The following is a 16,696-nucleotide window of genomic DNA, read 5'->3' as shown; positions in this document are numbered from 1 at the left end:
ACATTCAAAGATATGATAGTTGTAAAGGTTTATTGTGCATGAATGCTTCATATAAATATGGAAGTGATTTTAATTGAATTAAAGAATCCTATTCAAAACTACATAGTTTTGACTGGTTTTGCGTGTAAGGTTATACAGCTAACAACCGTATTCACTTTCCCCGTATAATAATAATTGAATTATTATCTTCTTTTTAACGGCCAATTCATTATTATCTAACATAACAATATAACATAAAAAATATCTGGCAAGGTGAACATTAGCGGATTAAAATATGAAGATGCCTTGCAAATTGCAATATACTATTTTTGTATAATGACTTATTAATTTAATATATATAATGAAAACAGAGAAGCTAACACCAAGAATCCTTGGCGCAATGGTAGCGTGTCTGACTCCAGATCAGAAGGCTGCGTGTTCGATTCATGTAGGGTTCAATCCCCTTAATATTTTATTATTATTATTATTCTAGCGGCACGTGGCGGTCGACGAATTTTTATTTGTTTTTCTTTTTGTGTTTTTTAGTTTCAGTATAGTAACAGACATAACATAAATCAACCGAATGGCAATTTGTTTTTCCTTTTTTGTTTTAGTTCCGGTACCGTAAAGAACGTAACGGAAACCAAGTGAATTTGCATAAGCTCACTACATTATGTTTTAGTTTCAGTATCGTAACGAAAACGACCAAATGCCAAAATTGTTTTTGTTTTAGTTCTAGTTATGATACGTAATAAACGTGACGGAGACCAACTGAATTTGCATTGACTCACCGTCTCAACACCCAGGATTGACAACGCTCGGGTTTTACCAGCTCGACTTTTACTAACCGACAAACCCCATTGGGCACCTCAATTTTTATATTCTTTTTGTTTTACTTTCAATACAGAACGCACGTAACCAAAATCGTTCAAATTCGTGTTAACTTAGTGCCTTACCACCCGTGACTGATCAACGCTTGGGTTTTACCATCGATCTTATTTTACCGACCTGCGTTGCGCCGGGTGAATATGCCCCATCATTGATGTGCTATTGTTATTCGTTTGTTCCGTTGATGCTAAACGAACAGACATAAATATGTCCCATCAGCTGATCAACATGGCTACTCATATAGCGAAGAAGTGAGGTTGAAACTTAAAAGATGATGAATGTTTGCAATTCAAAAGGGGGCAGCGGCGCAGCTTGTTACCCGTTTGCCTTCTGTTTCAATATAATCATTAATCACTTAATCATATCTATTTAACGGAAGTCGTATATTTCTTTTACGTTCACTGCGACTAAAGTGAATCCTAATCTACGCGTCAAAAGACGAGTGCATCCTACTGTTATTAACTTCATCTACTTATAACAAAGTAGCTTATAGTCAAAATACAACGACCAGTCAACCACTACAATTGAAACAGCTCGATGTTTGTTTCGCGATTTTAAACTGAAATCCACCATTTTAACGACCAAACGAGCTACGGCCTACGGTTAAGGAAGCATTAAACCGTTAGGGCCATATCTATAGTTCTCGAGAGTCGAGATCAAAAGTTCAAAACCACATGGCCATATCTAAAGTAACCATTCTTTTTCTTTTCGAAATTAGGTTAAGAAACAATCGACACATGATCATATTCTAAATACTCGCCTCTCGTAAAAGGGGGGTAATTCGTGTCTGTATGGATGCAGTTTCTCCATATATTTATACGCTACTAATTTCACTTCTTCCTATTTAAGCTGTACATTCTCTTTCAACATATCCTTCGCCTCTGCACCCGCAATAAAAAAAAATAATTAAACAAATAATTAATTATTTATAACACGAAAACTCGAAAAGTAAGGGAATGTAGTTTTACATGGAATTTGGATTGCTGCAAATTCTCCATCAAGGCTGCTATTTCAAGCTGCTTCACCACAGTAGCATGCAGTACCTATAAATACAATAATAATAATAATAATAATAATAATAATAATAATAATAATAATAATAATAATAATAATAATAATAATAATAATAATAATAATAATAATTAATTACAAAGACGGTCCATATGGTTCAGGCAAGGTAATAGGTTTTGGTACTCACTTTAAAGATTTGCATGTTTGGTGTTGTGGTTTTAGTTTCGTAACAAGTTTGGCTATTAAAACTAGCTTCTGGTAACTTTCCGTTAAATCTGGATAAAATGACCAAAATACCCTTGAACATTAAAAAAACAAATAAATTAAAAAAATAAACCGCGTTTTCGTTTCTTTCAAGTGAGGTACGACCTATTTCTTTATGTAAAGATTTTTTAATTTTCATAATTTAATATCAGGGGCATTTTGGTCTTTTTGTCAAGACATAACAGAAATCTTACCAAAAGTTAGTACTAATACCTAAACTTGCTACAAAAATAAAACCACAAAACCCAAGCATGCAACTTCTCAAAGTTAGTACCCAAATGTGTAATTTCACCCCGACCCACGACGACTACATGTATAATTAACTACAATAATAATAATGATGCATTAAAGGAACATACTCTCTTGGTTTTATTTAAGTCAAACTCTACTGATTTGATCCGGTCCAACGAATTATGCAACATATGCTCCTTTTCAACAGGTATTTGAGCAGGTCTTTTCTTAATTTCGTCCAGTATTTCTTCAAGTTTTTGAAGGCGTTCGACACACGGAAGTATTTGGTTTTCTCTAATAGCTTCTGTTTGGACATGTGTATAACTCTGTTCCACAGCATTGTTTGGATATCTATTGTTGTGTTTTATCGAATAATATTCAATTGGTAGACTGAAAATATGTCCAATTAGTTTTGCCACCAATGAGACCAATGGTCTTGCTATACAATCGAAACCCTTCTTCACAACCTTCTCGAGAATGCTATCCAAATATCTGATAATAAATTTAGTACCTAAACAAGAATAAAAGTATAGTTTAATTTAGACTCGTTTAGTTTTCACATATCTTGTAATTATTTTGCAACCAAACAGAACTTACCTTCTGAATTGTGAACTGTTATACCAGAAGTAGGAGATTGACTTGGAGAAATATCATTTCTTTGGTCAAACGGGCTAAAATGATCGTTGCAACTGTAAAATGTCGGTGAATCGGATGTTGTCGCCTGCAGAATTAAACTAACGTTTAAGAAATTTAAATTATAATAATAAACAAACACATATGACATATAGAAATATATATGTGTGTGTGTGTGTGTTTTAATGTAAGTGGTCGGACGTTTTATTATTACTACTTACTTCTTCACGAACCGACGCCAGTTTTGAGATTCTAGGATCGTTTACGGTAGTTACAGAACAAGGGTCATCAACATCTGTTCCAGATTCTATGTTTGACATATCACTTCTTCTCCCCTAAAAAATACAAATAATATTTAAAGAAAACCATCTAGTTTGAAAGTCAATGTTGTAGTTTGACCTGGATATGTCATATATAATTATATACCTTCACAGGGTAAATCTGGATGTACGAGTCAACTTTCTGTTGATCATTAGAGAGACTGGTGATTTGCCTTACAAATGTGGCTTCTGCATTATTAACAACCTGCAAAAAGATGGTGGTTATATTAATAAGTTTTTAATCAATAATATTATATACTTATATCGACATAAATGCTAAAAAAAACCACACCTTCATTATTTCAGGGTCATTCCATGGACCCTTGTTTGACCTTAAGCAGCCACCATCAACTGGACACACGCACGTACCACCAAGAAAGTCGGGCAGTTGACTGAAAAATACAAAGGTCAAATTTCTTTTTGTAATTGGAAAGTCAAAAGGCCAAAACCAGGTCAACAAACAAACCTTGGCTCAATCACTTCTTGTAGTTTACTCAATGACTTTGGTTCCAAAACCTTCAAATTCAAACCATAAGTGATACTGTTACAGACAGTTAATAATTCTTAGATACAAAAACACAATTAATTACCTGAATTTTTGCAATTGTTTTTGGATCAAGAAACTTTTGAGCAGCAGGCCATAGACAGTTCTTGAAGGTCAAGCTCGCATTAACTACGAACATGCGGTGTAGTGTCTGCCGGTGAATATGATAGTACATTATTGACAAGAACAAAGGGCAATTTTGGAAATAAAGTTTGCTGAAAGAGTTAAGTTACTTAGTTACCTCTGGGTAGTAGTTACTATCAACCTTTGACATTGCCCCAAGAATATTCGCTGCAGTTGGAGTGAAATTCTTCAAACCCTGCACATTGAAAATCTATGATATTAACATTATCCCTTATTATTATTACTTCATTTTAAATATTATTATAATTATAATTATAATTATAATTATAATTATAATTATAATTATAATTATAATTATAATTATAATTATAATTATAATTATAATTATAATTATAATTATAATTATAATTATTATTATTATTATTTACTGCAAAAAGCATACCAAGCCTTGTACATCCAAAATAGTGGTAGTTGAACAAATATGTCTTTTTGCTGCAATTGAACAAGCAGGGAATTTTTCACTAAAAGCCCTCTCAAACTCTTGAACGTGATATTTTAGGTAACGGTCGATTGAAGTGATGCGCATAAGCCTACTAGGGTGTGCTTTCCCGAGCCTTTCAATATAAACGGGCCTGCCTTCTTTATCAACTCCATGGTACCCGTGTGGATAATGCTGCAAGACTTCTTCCAGCTCATCATAATGGAAATCCTGAGTGTTCCCATTATTAATTAAATTATAAAAAATAAATTCAGATGTATGAGGTTATGAATATAATTTTTATTACCTCCAGTATGGTGTCCGTTCCATACTCTTTTCGCCAATTTAGCATATCTTCCCACATGCGTGCGGTTTTTTCAATGTTAAAGTCACGCGCCTTCAAGAACCTAGATGAGATCAAATACAGAGGTTGAGCTCGAGCTCGTATCATAAAACTAAATTTTGTCGATTTAACCACCTAATGAAGACAACAATATCAGATACTTTCGCATATTGACCCTCACATTCAATCTCAAGACTCAATGTATGTTACTACAATATACAAACTGGTCAAATATTTTTACTTCTTAAGCTTCAAGTTGAAATTGACATGAACTTTAGTAAATAGTTACATACTCTCTACAATTTGGAATTAAAAGTCTAATCCATATCTAATATAAAGTTAGCTCATAAAACTGATTAGCTACTAACATCAATTGTAAAATGCACTTTCGATATTAGTGTTTGGAGCACCGTTTCGAGTTAAGTTTTACATCAATCGACACGCATCCTCCTTCCAATCAAAAGCCCTAAAACATTAGTCCGAAATTCAGAAAAAAGTATAACACTGTTAAGTACTTTTTAACGGAGGACCACTGGGGGCCAACTTTTTTAAAATTTGGGACCATCAGCGGTGATAAAATGAATAGGGATTATTATCAGCCAATATCAGAGCCAATATCAGTCTATACTCTATGGGGATTATTAAAATCCAATAAACCGTGTTTAAATAGTGTGTGTTCCTTAATTTCGATTAATAGCTTAATACGCAACTTTTATCATGTTCATTTCAAGAAAGTGCCCATAATCCCATATTACTCATCATGTTTCTTGGCATGTCAAATGTAACAGCAAAGACTTGACACAATTATTTAGAATTTTAAACAGTGAGAGAGTATAATTACCTCAGCAATGTGTGATAGTCATCATGTCTAGGTGGCAGTAAGTCCCTATCATGGAGCTTTTGCCTCAACTCATAGACCGCCTTCTCCTCGTTTGCATTGCGTACGTCTTCAATCGAAACCGAAGGAACCCAGTAATCAATTTTCCTTTTTCCCCTTTTCTTCAGTGAGTGAGTAAACTTGTTTGAAGCACTTATTGCCTTCTTTTTTAGGGCTCCAATTTTGGATTGCCTTCTTTCATCTTCAGAAACCTCTATATCTGACCTCCTTTCTCTTGTTTCATCAAAAGCCTCAATTCCTTCTAGACCCATACACAATTACATTTTAAAATCAAACTCTTGAGTTATTTGAAATTGTAAAGAAATTATATTAATTTACCTGACATTTGAGCCAGGTGCAGAAGGGTAGAGACTTAACACTAAGCTTCAGCACAGACAAATATGTCTGTTAGCAAAACCATAAAAAACCATGCTCTTTTTGACCTGTAACAAGTACTATTTATTATGAAACAGACCACAAAAAGAGAAACCACAGTGTAAAAAGACATGCAAGTACAGATGCATTAAATAAAAAATAAGACTATCTTTTTCACAGTTCCCCCATGAAATTCATTCATCAAAGACATTTCAGAAAAAATACACACAACAAGACAAAATACCTAACTTCATGTCTACCATTGATAACAACATCTAGGGATGACCATTTTTTTTTACCAAACACCGGTACTGGATCGAAAACAATCGACACCGGTATGTTTTTTCATATTTTCGGTTTTGGTGCTTTTGAAACTTTCAATGATACCGGTACCAATCGGTACTGGACCGAAAAAATAGGTATGGCGTTCAATTTCGGTATTCTTTGATAGATCCATGAAATAAAGCAGATCCAGAATCTCTAAAATGCCAAATCAGCTATCCATAAATAAACACTAACATAACAAAGAGTAATAATAATCTTAAACCTTCAATTTTGCAGCCTAACTTCATGTCTACCAGTGATAACAACATCTAGGTGTAACCATTTTTTACCGAACCTAACAAACACAATCCGTACCATTCGGTGTTGGTATTTTCAGTACTATCAATGGTACCGATAGGGAACCGAAAAAATCGGTATCGTGGTTTTACTTGTTTTAGGTATCGGTATTTTTCAGTGTGGTATTGATACTGATTGCATCCCTAACAACAGCTATAATATAAAATAAAGTAAATATAGAATCTCTAAAATGTCAAATCAGTTTTCCATAAATAAACCCTAGCAAACAGTAAAAAGTAACCTTAAATCTCATTTTATTAGATACAACACAATTTATCAACAACACTAGTGAGCTCTCAAACTAATCATAACAAATGCAACACAAGTAATCCAATTCAATAACAAAAACACATATATCTCAGCAATGCCAGTATAGAACCATTTATAACATCTAGGGATCAACATTTTTTACCGTATACAAGCATCGTACCAGTACCTACCGAACACAATCAGTACCGGTACCAGCATTCGTTTTTTCATGTTTGCTGTGTCGATACTGTCCGGTTTTGGTATTTTCGTTATTCTCAATGGCACTGGTATGATTTTATTCTTTACTCGTTTTGAGAATTTTTCAGTACGGTACGGGTACCGATCTCATCCCTAACAGCAACAGCTATAAAATAAAGTAGATCTAGAATCTCTTAAATGTCAAATCAGCTTTCCATAAATAAACCCTAGCATAACAATCTCAAATCCAATTTTACTAGATTCACCACAATTTATCAATAACACTAGTGATCTCTCAAACTAATCACAGTTAACCTAGCATGAACAGAAAATAAACAAGCGCAACAAAAGTCATGCCTAAACGCATCCAATTCAACAATAAAAACATATAAATTACAGAAATCCGAGTAATAAACCTAATCAGATCTCAAACTAGCCTCATCCAGAAACATCTAACTGCATTTTATTTAACAAAAGCATTTGTTTCAAGAGACGACAAGATTATATGAACATTTTTTTACCGATTACATGTACCGTACCAGAACCTACCGAACACACTCACTACCAGTACCGGCATCTGTTATTTTCATATTTCGGTATCAATACCATTCAGTTTCGGTATTTTCGGTAATTTCAATGGTACCGGTAACATTCTTTGTCATATTTCGGTATCGTACCAGTACCTAAATTTTATTAGCCAAATCCTAACAAAAGCATTTGATTCGAAGAGACAAGACTATATGAGCATTTTTTACTGAATACAGGTACCGTACCGCGGTACCTATCGAACACACTCACTACCAGTACCGGTATCCGCTTTTTCATGTTTTCGGCATCGGTGCCATTCGGTTCGGTATTTTCAGTAACTTCACTGGTACCGGAACCGAAAAATCAGTACCGTATTCGGTATATGATTTTACTTAGTATCGGTATTTTTCAGTACCGTACCGGTACCTATCTCATCCCTAACAACATCTATAAAATAAAGCAGATCTGGAATCTCTTCATTCTTAAATGTCAAATCAGTTTTCCATAAATAATCCCTAACAGTAATAATAATAATAATAATAAACAAATCATACCAACACATTCAATTAAACAACAACAAAAACACATAAATTACTTAATAATAATAATAATAACAACAACAACAATATACTTCAATCTAATCTCATAGATACACTCATACACCATATAATTTATCAACAACACCAGTCAGCTCTGAAACTAACCGTAATACCTAATCTGCAATACATCCAATTAAACAACAACACATAAATCACTTAATTACAGCAATGCGAGCATCAACTTATTCAAACCTAATCAGATCTCTATCTAGAAACACTTAATCTGCATTCTATTCAGCATACTCACAGCAAAATAAGCATTCGATTCATATATTCAATAGGTAAGAGTAGTACACGTGATTATTGATACCGTAACCGTTTGTAACAGAATCGGCGAGATCACAATTTGCTTGCTAATTACTGATTGATTGATTGATTAACGAATGTTAATCGGATGGATGAGATTAGTGGAATTGAGTAGAAGATGATGGTGATGATAGTGGAGAGGATCTGGTGAGTGTATATTATTATTATTATTATGTATATATTTGTATAATTTGTATGTATAGGTGTCTCTCTCTCTCTCTTACTCTTTCAGTTTCGACTATTCCTGTTTTTTGTTCTTCTCAAGGATTCCAGCTGAGCTTTTTGAGTTTTTTATTATTATTATTATTATATTTATTTATTTATTGTCGGTATATTACGCTTTTTTTTTATTATATTTTATATATTGTATTATAGTCCTTTTGTGAAATAGCCCCTTCTATTTTTTCAAGATAAATTGGATTTTAATATAGGGATATTGGATTTTAATAATCTAATTTTGGCCTGTTGGTCGGTATTAATTCTAACTAAATAAATTCTCTTAGTTAATCCCAACTTTTACTCTATTGGCCTTCACTGAGCGTTTTCCTAACGGAGACTAACCTGGTTAGTTTTAAGGCAAAAATGTCATTTCTCAAAGTTGAGAGGGACAAATGAAAAAGGTAAATAAACTTCAAAACCCACCACCACCGTCGCCGCCCGCCACCTATACAGCCACCAAAAAGTAAATAAATAAATAATACTTTATATTTTTTCATTACTATATATATATATATAAATAATAATATAAATTTTCAAACTCTTCTTTATAAACCTATAATCTGCAAGGTGGTGGCGGCGGCGGTGGAGACGACGTCAGAGGTGGTGGTGGTGGTGGTGAGTTTTGAAGTTTATTTATCTTTTTCATTTGTCCCTCTCAATTAAAAGAAATAACATTTTTTTCCGTAAGACTAACCGGTAAGTCTCCGTTTAAAAGGCTTAGTGAAGGCTAATATAGTGAAAGTTGGGATTAACATAGGGAATGTCTTAAGTTGGGATTAACTTAGGCCAATAGACCAAAGTTTGGATTATTAAAATCCAGCATCCCTATAATATACCTACTTTTTTGCAATTGGACGATAATAATTTCACTTTACAAAATAGCTGTTGCTGGTTTCACCTTTCACACTAATTATTTTCACTAGATCTTCGTTAAAAAAACTTAACACCGTTAAATTTTTTTCCAAATTTCAAACTAATGTTTTAGGCCTTTTTATCGAAATAAGAATACGAGTAGATTGATTTAAAACTTACATTGAAAATGTGCTTTAAAAGAGAGGATCTGGTGCATATATCGTGTGTGTATATATTTGTATATGTGTGTATTTATATGTGTAAGTCTCTCTGTCTCTTTCGCTTTCAGTTTCAAGTATTTCATTTTTGTTCTCAAGGATTCCAGTTGGGTTTCTTTTATTATATTTATCTGTTTATTTATCGTTTGTATTATGTTTATTATTCTATTTTTATAGCCCTTTTGTGAAAATAAACATGCATAATACTCCCAATTATTTTGTATGAGGTTAATATTATTTATGTTGATATCGTGTCTCATCATGTCTTATCATATCGTGTCTCATCATGTCTTATCATATCGTGTCTGAAATGTTATACCAATCCTATTAAAAAAGATTACATTGTCTTCCTTTAGGAGGTAATGGAACATATAAAGGGGTAATAGGGACATATTGACATAGTACAAGGGCTTATATGAAATTAGACTTGTTTCATTAAGTTATATCATGCGTCTTTGCTTGTTTCTAGAGTGACGGTGCGGTGGAAACCAATACACAATTCTCCCATTGGATTCCTATTTGCTACAATTTATAATTATAGTTATTAAATTATTAAAAACCGACTTGAAACAGAAGTAATTAAGTATTTAAAATTTAATAACCATTTTTGACCGTTATATAAATATTTTAATTTAATCAGTAAAAAGTTGTTTGTAAAACTACTAGAAGCTATATTATATTTATTGAATTATTGATTTATTAGCGAATAAAATAATCTTTTAACATTCTATCATTTTTATTTTATTTTACTTAACTAACCGCTAATGTGAGGAATGTCGACCATCGCATACACTCTAAACCCTGTCGTCGCGTCACTGAGGAACAGAGGGGTGTTGTCGTCGAGCGAGGAATAGAGGCTTGCAATCGATCAACGTGAAGGACCAAGATATACAGGGTTTCGAACTTCGACATGATTTTACCAAATTACCCCAGTCCAATAAAAAATTAAGGAAAATTGGATTTTAATAATCCCAACTTTCTGTTATTGGCCGATAATAATCCCAACTTAGTTTATTTCCACCAGTGGTCCCAAATTTAAAAAAGTTGGCTCTCAGTGGTCCTCAGTTAAAAAAAACTTAACGGCGTTAAGTTTTTTATGAATTTCAAACTGATTTTTAGAGCTTTTGATCTGACAGAGGATACGAGTCGATTAACGTAAAACTTAGCTCGAAATGCAGCTTCAAATGGCTTGATTAGTGCTTCAAATCGGGTGTTTTAACTTCAAATTAACAAAAATTAAGTTGTTTGGAGTATCGTTTCGAACTAAGTTTTACATCAATCGACTCGTATCCTTCTTCCGATCAAAAGCCCTAAAAATCAGTTTGAAATTCGAAAAAAACCTAACGCCGTTATGCTTTTTTTAACGGGACTATTGAGAGCCAATTTTTTTAAATTTGGGACCACTGGTGAGAATAAACTAAGTTGGGATTATTATCGGACAATAACAGAAAGTTGGGATTATTATCGGACAATAATAGAAAGTTGGGATTATTAAAATCCAATTTTCCAAAAATTAATGTAAAAAGAAGACCGGGTTAGAGATTTGAACGCATAGTGGAGGGTGTTGCAGACGTTAGGGGTCAAGTGGACTATTTTTAAAACCATGGTTGCAGCTTATATCCGCCCATTCAACGCATCGGCACTAACAGTACTTATCTCTATTATATAACTGTTTTTAATGCTTCATATACTTAAAAGAAAAAACATCGTCTTATGCAAAAAAAGTGCTATTGTTTAACGGGGAATTTCTATTTTATTATTGTTCTTAACTCGAAACCTTCATAAATCCTCCTAACCTGAAGTATTTTAAAGGCTTTGCATTTTCAAAATGAACCACCACCATGTTGGTTGAAAAAATAAATCTTTTAATAATTGTATTCCAAACTTACATCCATTTAGCAAACCAAAAAAAATATGTATATAAAACAATTGATATTCTGGTCCATTTAAAAAATACTTTTTATCTTTTGTATGTGGTATAGTGGTAGGAAGTCTGTGTTTTTCAAGAAAGACACAAGTTCGATCCACACTTACGACATTTTAGAGAAGCATGGGTGGCTCAACTAAGAAAGACCTGGATCTTTGTGATTTTTAGTTCGATCCTGAAAGTATCCATGTTTTACCACCAGTAGGCCTTCGGATGGGTGGGTTTTCTTCGAAACTGGAGTTAACTTGGGGGCGCTTAAAGGCTCTGTACGGCTAGGTTAGGCCAGCTGACATTGACCTTTTGTCACCGGATCCCTCCATACATCATCATCATCATCATCATCATCGTACTCAGTATATCCTAGGGGTGTTCTTCGGGTTATTTATTCGGGTTTCGGGTTGTTCGGGTTTGAGCTCAAAACAAATTGACCAAGAACCAACCCAAATAAGTTCGGTCTGTTCGGGTTTCGGGTTATACGGGTCGGGTAAATTCAGGTTGGGTTTCGGGTTTAACAAATTAAAAAAAATTTCCACCTTTAACAATATCATAAATTAAAAAACCATATTCCAAGCCGTTATAAAACCATAATATACAACCATGTTCAACGATAACAGATATTATTTAGCAAAATATGAAATTTATCGTACAATAATGCATTAGACTGGATGAAGGAGTGTTTTAGTATGTGGATTAATACTTGTGTAGATTGAAGAAAATGCTCAATTAATATTAGTTTAGGTTTTTGAATTGAAGATACATTCTCCGCATGCTTTATGGTCATTAATACATTGGGATGTGATAGATCCAGTATTAATTGGTGTCTTTAGAATAACCGAACAAGAATACATAAGGTCACTGTGCTACTTCATCGCTAAACTATCCTATAAAATTAGGGATACATGCATCGATTTATTATACTTCGGGTTATTCAGGTCAACCCGAATCAGGGTATTTCAACCCAAATACCGACCTGAATATTTTATTTCGGGTTCGGGTTAGGAGTTTAATCGGTTCAGGTGATTTCGGGTTGGGTTATTTGGGTCTCGGGTCGCTTCGGTTCGGGTTTGTTATTTGGGTACGGTTAAAAAACACACCCATAGTATATCCCACCAATAGCAAAGCTATGGCAGGGTCTGAGGATGGTAAGATGTAAACAACCTTACCTTTACTCCATAGGAATAGAGAGGCTGCTTCCAGTGAGACCCCGGGCTCGATATTGGTTTTGCATCAAGCCTTGGACATAAGGCACATAACACTCAACCATCAGGACCCCAGCCGATTGGTGCATGTACCCTTTTCTTTCAGCTATCAATGCCACCACATGATGCCTGATTAACCTTCCGCCACTTTTAACGCTATTTTCACGAAATTAGTAAAATAACATAAAAAATTAGTGCAATTTCACTTTTGCCAGCCAAGGGCCCACAAATATTTCACTTTTCCCTTCATATGGTGTATCTAAACAATTATCTGTTTGTTGGACGTTAAAAAAATTAAAAGATTTTATACTTGAATTAATGAATTCCTTCTTTGTTTAGAAAATGATGAATTAATTAAAATTATTGTAAGAATTTTTTCCCAAACTAGTGTTGGTGGAAAAAGTATTTACCATTTTGGTTTTCTTTAAAAAATATTTACCAAACTAGTGTTGGTGGAAAAAAATATTTTCCATTTTGGCGTTTTCATTTATTTTAATTTCACCTTTTACTTTTAAATCTAGTTTTTCTATTAGTTAATATATTATTTATTTTTGTTTCATATTTCTTATACATTTTTATCCAATAAATCTATATATTTTTTGTCAATCAACGTTTTCTTATTTTTTTAGCAACTCGTTATAAATCTTTTTTTTTTGTTTATTTTCTCATTTGATTTATTTTTGTCTTCAGTTTTTTTTTTCGTCTCTCTGTTTAAATATATTTATTTTACGAATTTTATTTGGGTTTAGTTTTGTACCGTAGCGAACCTAATTGATATTGATCGAGTTTGGGTTAAGTATCACAATGTCTGAGTTTTACCAATGCCCAGATTTTACCGATTTAATTGTTTTAAATATGCGCTTTTTACAAGTTTTTATTTTTGGTTTAGATCCGATACCTTAACAAACCTGGCTCATACTGACCAAATTCGCGTTGAATAGCCACCACGACTCCTGGTTGTTATCAACACCCGGGCTTTAGCGATCTTTTTAATATTAAATATGATTGTTCTACGAATTTATTTTTAGGTTTAGTTCCAGTAGTGTAACGAACATAGCCGATACTAACCAAATTCTCATCGAATAATCGCTGCAACGCATGCGTTTTACCAACGTATGGATTTTATTGACTTTTGTTGGTGTTTTTTCTTCAACATTAACATTTAAGCGGGTTAATTTAATTGCACATTTTCTTTTTTAATTATAAGAAAAGATTTAGAACGAGTTAGTAAAAATATATAAATGTTGACTATTAAGAAAAATAATAAAAAAACATTTTGGATTGATTGGACATAAAAATATATAAGAAATATGATATAAAATTAGAGAATAGATTAACCAAATCAAATGGAAAGTAAAAAATATGTTGATTCGTAAAATGAATATAATTAAACAGAGAGGCAAAAAAAATGCATATATTTGAGAAAAAAAATCAAAAGAAAATATTTAGAACAATTTAGTAAAATAATAAGAAAATGTTGATTGATAAAAATATAAAAATAAGTTATTGGATTTATTGGATAAAAAATATATAAGAAATATGAAACAAAAATAAATAATAGATTAACTAATAAAAAAACTAGATTTAAAAGTAAAAGATGAATAAAATAAATGAAAAACATCAAAATAAAAAATACTTTTTCTATCCACATTAGTTTGGTATATATTTTTTAAGAACACCAAAGTGATAAATATTTTTTCCACCAACACTAGTTTGGAAAAAAATATTCATTATAAAATAACAAAGACTACCATAGACTTGGCAAGTGGCAACATGTTAAAATTTTGAAAGTCTAGTGTGTCCATACTAAACAGTGGACAGTAATAGGCATGTTCCACCTAGGCCCAGCTAGGTGATGTGGATGGCTAGATTTTGGTACTTTGGATCGAATGTCACAACTCCCAATTCACCCATTAATTATCATTGACTAATCATAACAAAATGTCAAAATCTAGTAATTAATCATAAGAATCCAAGTTCAATAGTATTTTTTTAATGACTGAATGAATAAAGTCCGCCTATATGTGGTAACCCAGTAGTAAAGATAATGCTATATGTTTATGATCGCAGATAATGCTGGGTGATCCAAACTCATTATTTTATGTTTCAGAGAAAAGCTCGAAGGCATAATGTGATAAAACCTGATTGGGATTAGATTCGAACTTAAGCTCTTGTGGCCTCAATCCCAATTTTTATTTCCCCTCCAATAAGATGAGTTAAAGCTCATTGGCCCGAGTCCATTAGTTATTAGTCATAACTAAATAAAAAAATAACCGAGTAATAATACATGTATGAAACAACATTGATAATTTTGTGGGAATTTATCATGACTTTTCAATATTATAAAAAGCGAAAACCACACGTTAGAATTATATTAGAACATCTATTTATACCATAAGAAGTTGATGAATTAGTAACTCGGATCTAGGGGTGTGCATGGGTTGGTTTGGGGCGGTTTTCGGCCATACCCATAACCACTATGTGGTTAATGGATAGCCATTACCATAACCGGATTGTTATGGCGGTTTTGGTTAATCGGTTTTGAAGATTTTAGTGAGTCGTTTATGTGTCGATTAACCGTAACCAAAACAATGTATATGGACCTAAAAGTTAGGCACCAAATATTACCAAAAAAAAAGGCATAATCCAACAAAATATATAACCTCTAACATTAACACCAAATATCAAATAAAAAAAAAATGACAATATATAATCCAACAATGAAATTCAAGTTAATTTGATAAACGTTGAACCAAAAACATCAAAATGGTATAATTCAACAATATGCTCGATGAAAGTTAATCAAAGCATTGTTGGTTAAATAAATTGGACAGTTCGGATATGGCGGGTTTGGAATTTGCTTTAACTAAAACCGACCTATATTCAACGGTTTTGGAAAATTCATTAAACCGATCCACCTGTTATGTCAATTATCGGTTAAATTCGGTTCGATCATGTCGGCTATGGTGGTTAAGTTGCTTACCCTAACCCAACCCGTATCTAATCATACTATGGCTCAAAACCTTTAAATAATAAACATATTTTAATTCAAATTTAAATAAATTATTTTAATAACTCGTCACTTTAACTTTAACCCATGCTACTTTTCTTTTAACTCGTTTGAAGATTAACTTTCAACGGAATATAGGTTTTAAATTTCATTTTATCCTATAATTATTATTTGTCATCTGTTTTTATCTTTTTCTTTCATTCGTAAGCTTACCATTAGGCATAAATATCCAGGATTATTAATTACATTTTTTTTATCCAAAATTACTAGGCATACAACATTCAGCAATCACATGCTAGGTGTTAGTCCTATACTACCTATACACATGCATATCATCCTAGCCTAACATATGATACTAGGATAGAACCCGTGTGATACACGGGTGGTTAAAAAGTAAACAAAAAAGTTAAATTTAATAATATATATAATAACATACATTATGGATTTATAAGATATAAATAATTTTATAAAATACATAGATAGTTAGAATATTTTGTATTTGTATTTTTAAAGAAATCAAAATGGAAGGTTGTGAATCTATAGCAATTAAGAAAAGAGAAGGTTAGTATCAATTTATCTTAGTTGAATTGGTAAGCCACAAACTTTTTAATTAAGATAGTGAGTTCAATTCTCACCAACAACATATTTTTCATTTTATCATTCATTGAATGAAAATTTTAAAAATGGAAACCTATACACTTGGCGTCTATATGAGGGGTATATTGAATTACATGTGGAAATAA

The 16,696-nt window shown here is 32.5% G+C and overlaps 1 protein-coding gene and 1 non-coding gene across 2 annotated transcripts; one reads left to right on the top strand and one right to left on the bottom strand.

Annotated features, from left to right (window-relative positions):
- Positions 1 to 365: 365 nt before the first annotated feature.
- TRNAW-CCA (transfer RNA tryptophan (anticodon CCA)) lies at positions 366 to 437 on the top strand. Its single transcript has one exon. It is a non-coding gene; the product is annotated as a tRNA-Trp (tRNA).
- Positions 438 to 1,612: 1,175 nt separating this feature from the next.
- LOC143594111 (phosphatidylinositol/phosphatidylcholine transfer protein SFH13-like) lies at positions 1,613 to 6,182 on the bottom strand. Its single transcript, XM_077073503.1, has 14 exons — positions 5,992 to 6,182; positions 5,617 to 5,914; positions 4,740 to 4,839; positions 4,397 to 4,663; positions 4,112 to 4,189; positions 3,917 to 4,021; positions 3,793 to 3,842; positions 3,619 to 3,718; positions 3,433 to 3,531; positions 3,228 to 3,341; positions 2,971 to 3,094; positions 2,502 to 2,884; positions 1,836 to 1,910; positions 1,613 to 1,748 (listed from the first exon to the last, which is right to left on the bottom strand). The coding sequence occupies exons 1-14, from the start codon at positions 5,996 to 5,998 to the stop codon at positions 1,731 to 1,733; spliced, it is 1,818 nt and encodes a 605-aa protein (XP_076929618.1). The 5' UTR covers positions 5,999 to 6,182; the 3' UTR covers positions 1,613 to 1,730.
- Between the last annotated feature and the right edge of the window lie 10,514 nt (positions 6,183 to 16,696).

This window comes from Bidens hawaiensis, unplaced genomic scaffold (genome assembly GCF_021521415.1).
Source record: "Bidens hawaiensis isolate Kalapana, Puna unplaced genomic scaffold, B.hawaiensis_p1.1 tig00043092_1, whole genome shotgun sequence".
NCBI classification, from domain to species: Eukaryota; Viridiplantae; Streptophyta; class Magnoliopsida; order Asterales; family Asteraceae; genus Bidens; species Bidens hawaiensis.
The sequence above is the reverse complement of the archived record's forward strand: the minus strand, read 5'-3'. Positions and strand labels throughout refer to the sequence as shown.

Coding starts and splice junctions, on each gene's coding strand:
- LOC143594111 (XM_077073503.1), bottom strand. Junction 4,840..5,616: donor GACTATCACACATTGCTGAG/GTAATTATACTC, acceptor GATCTCATCTAG/GTTCTTGAAGGCGCGTGACT. Junction 1,911..2,501: donor ACTTAAATAAAACCAAGAGA/GTATGTTCCTTT, acceptor TTGTATTTATAG/GTACTGCATGCTACTGTGGT.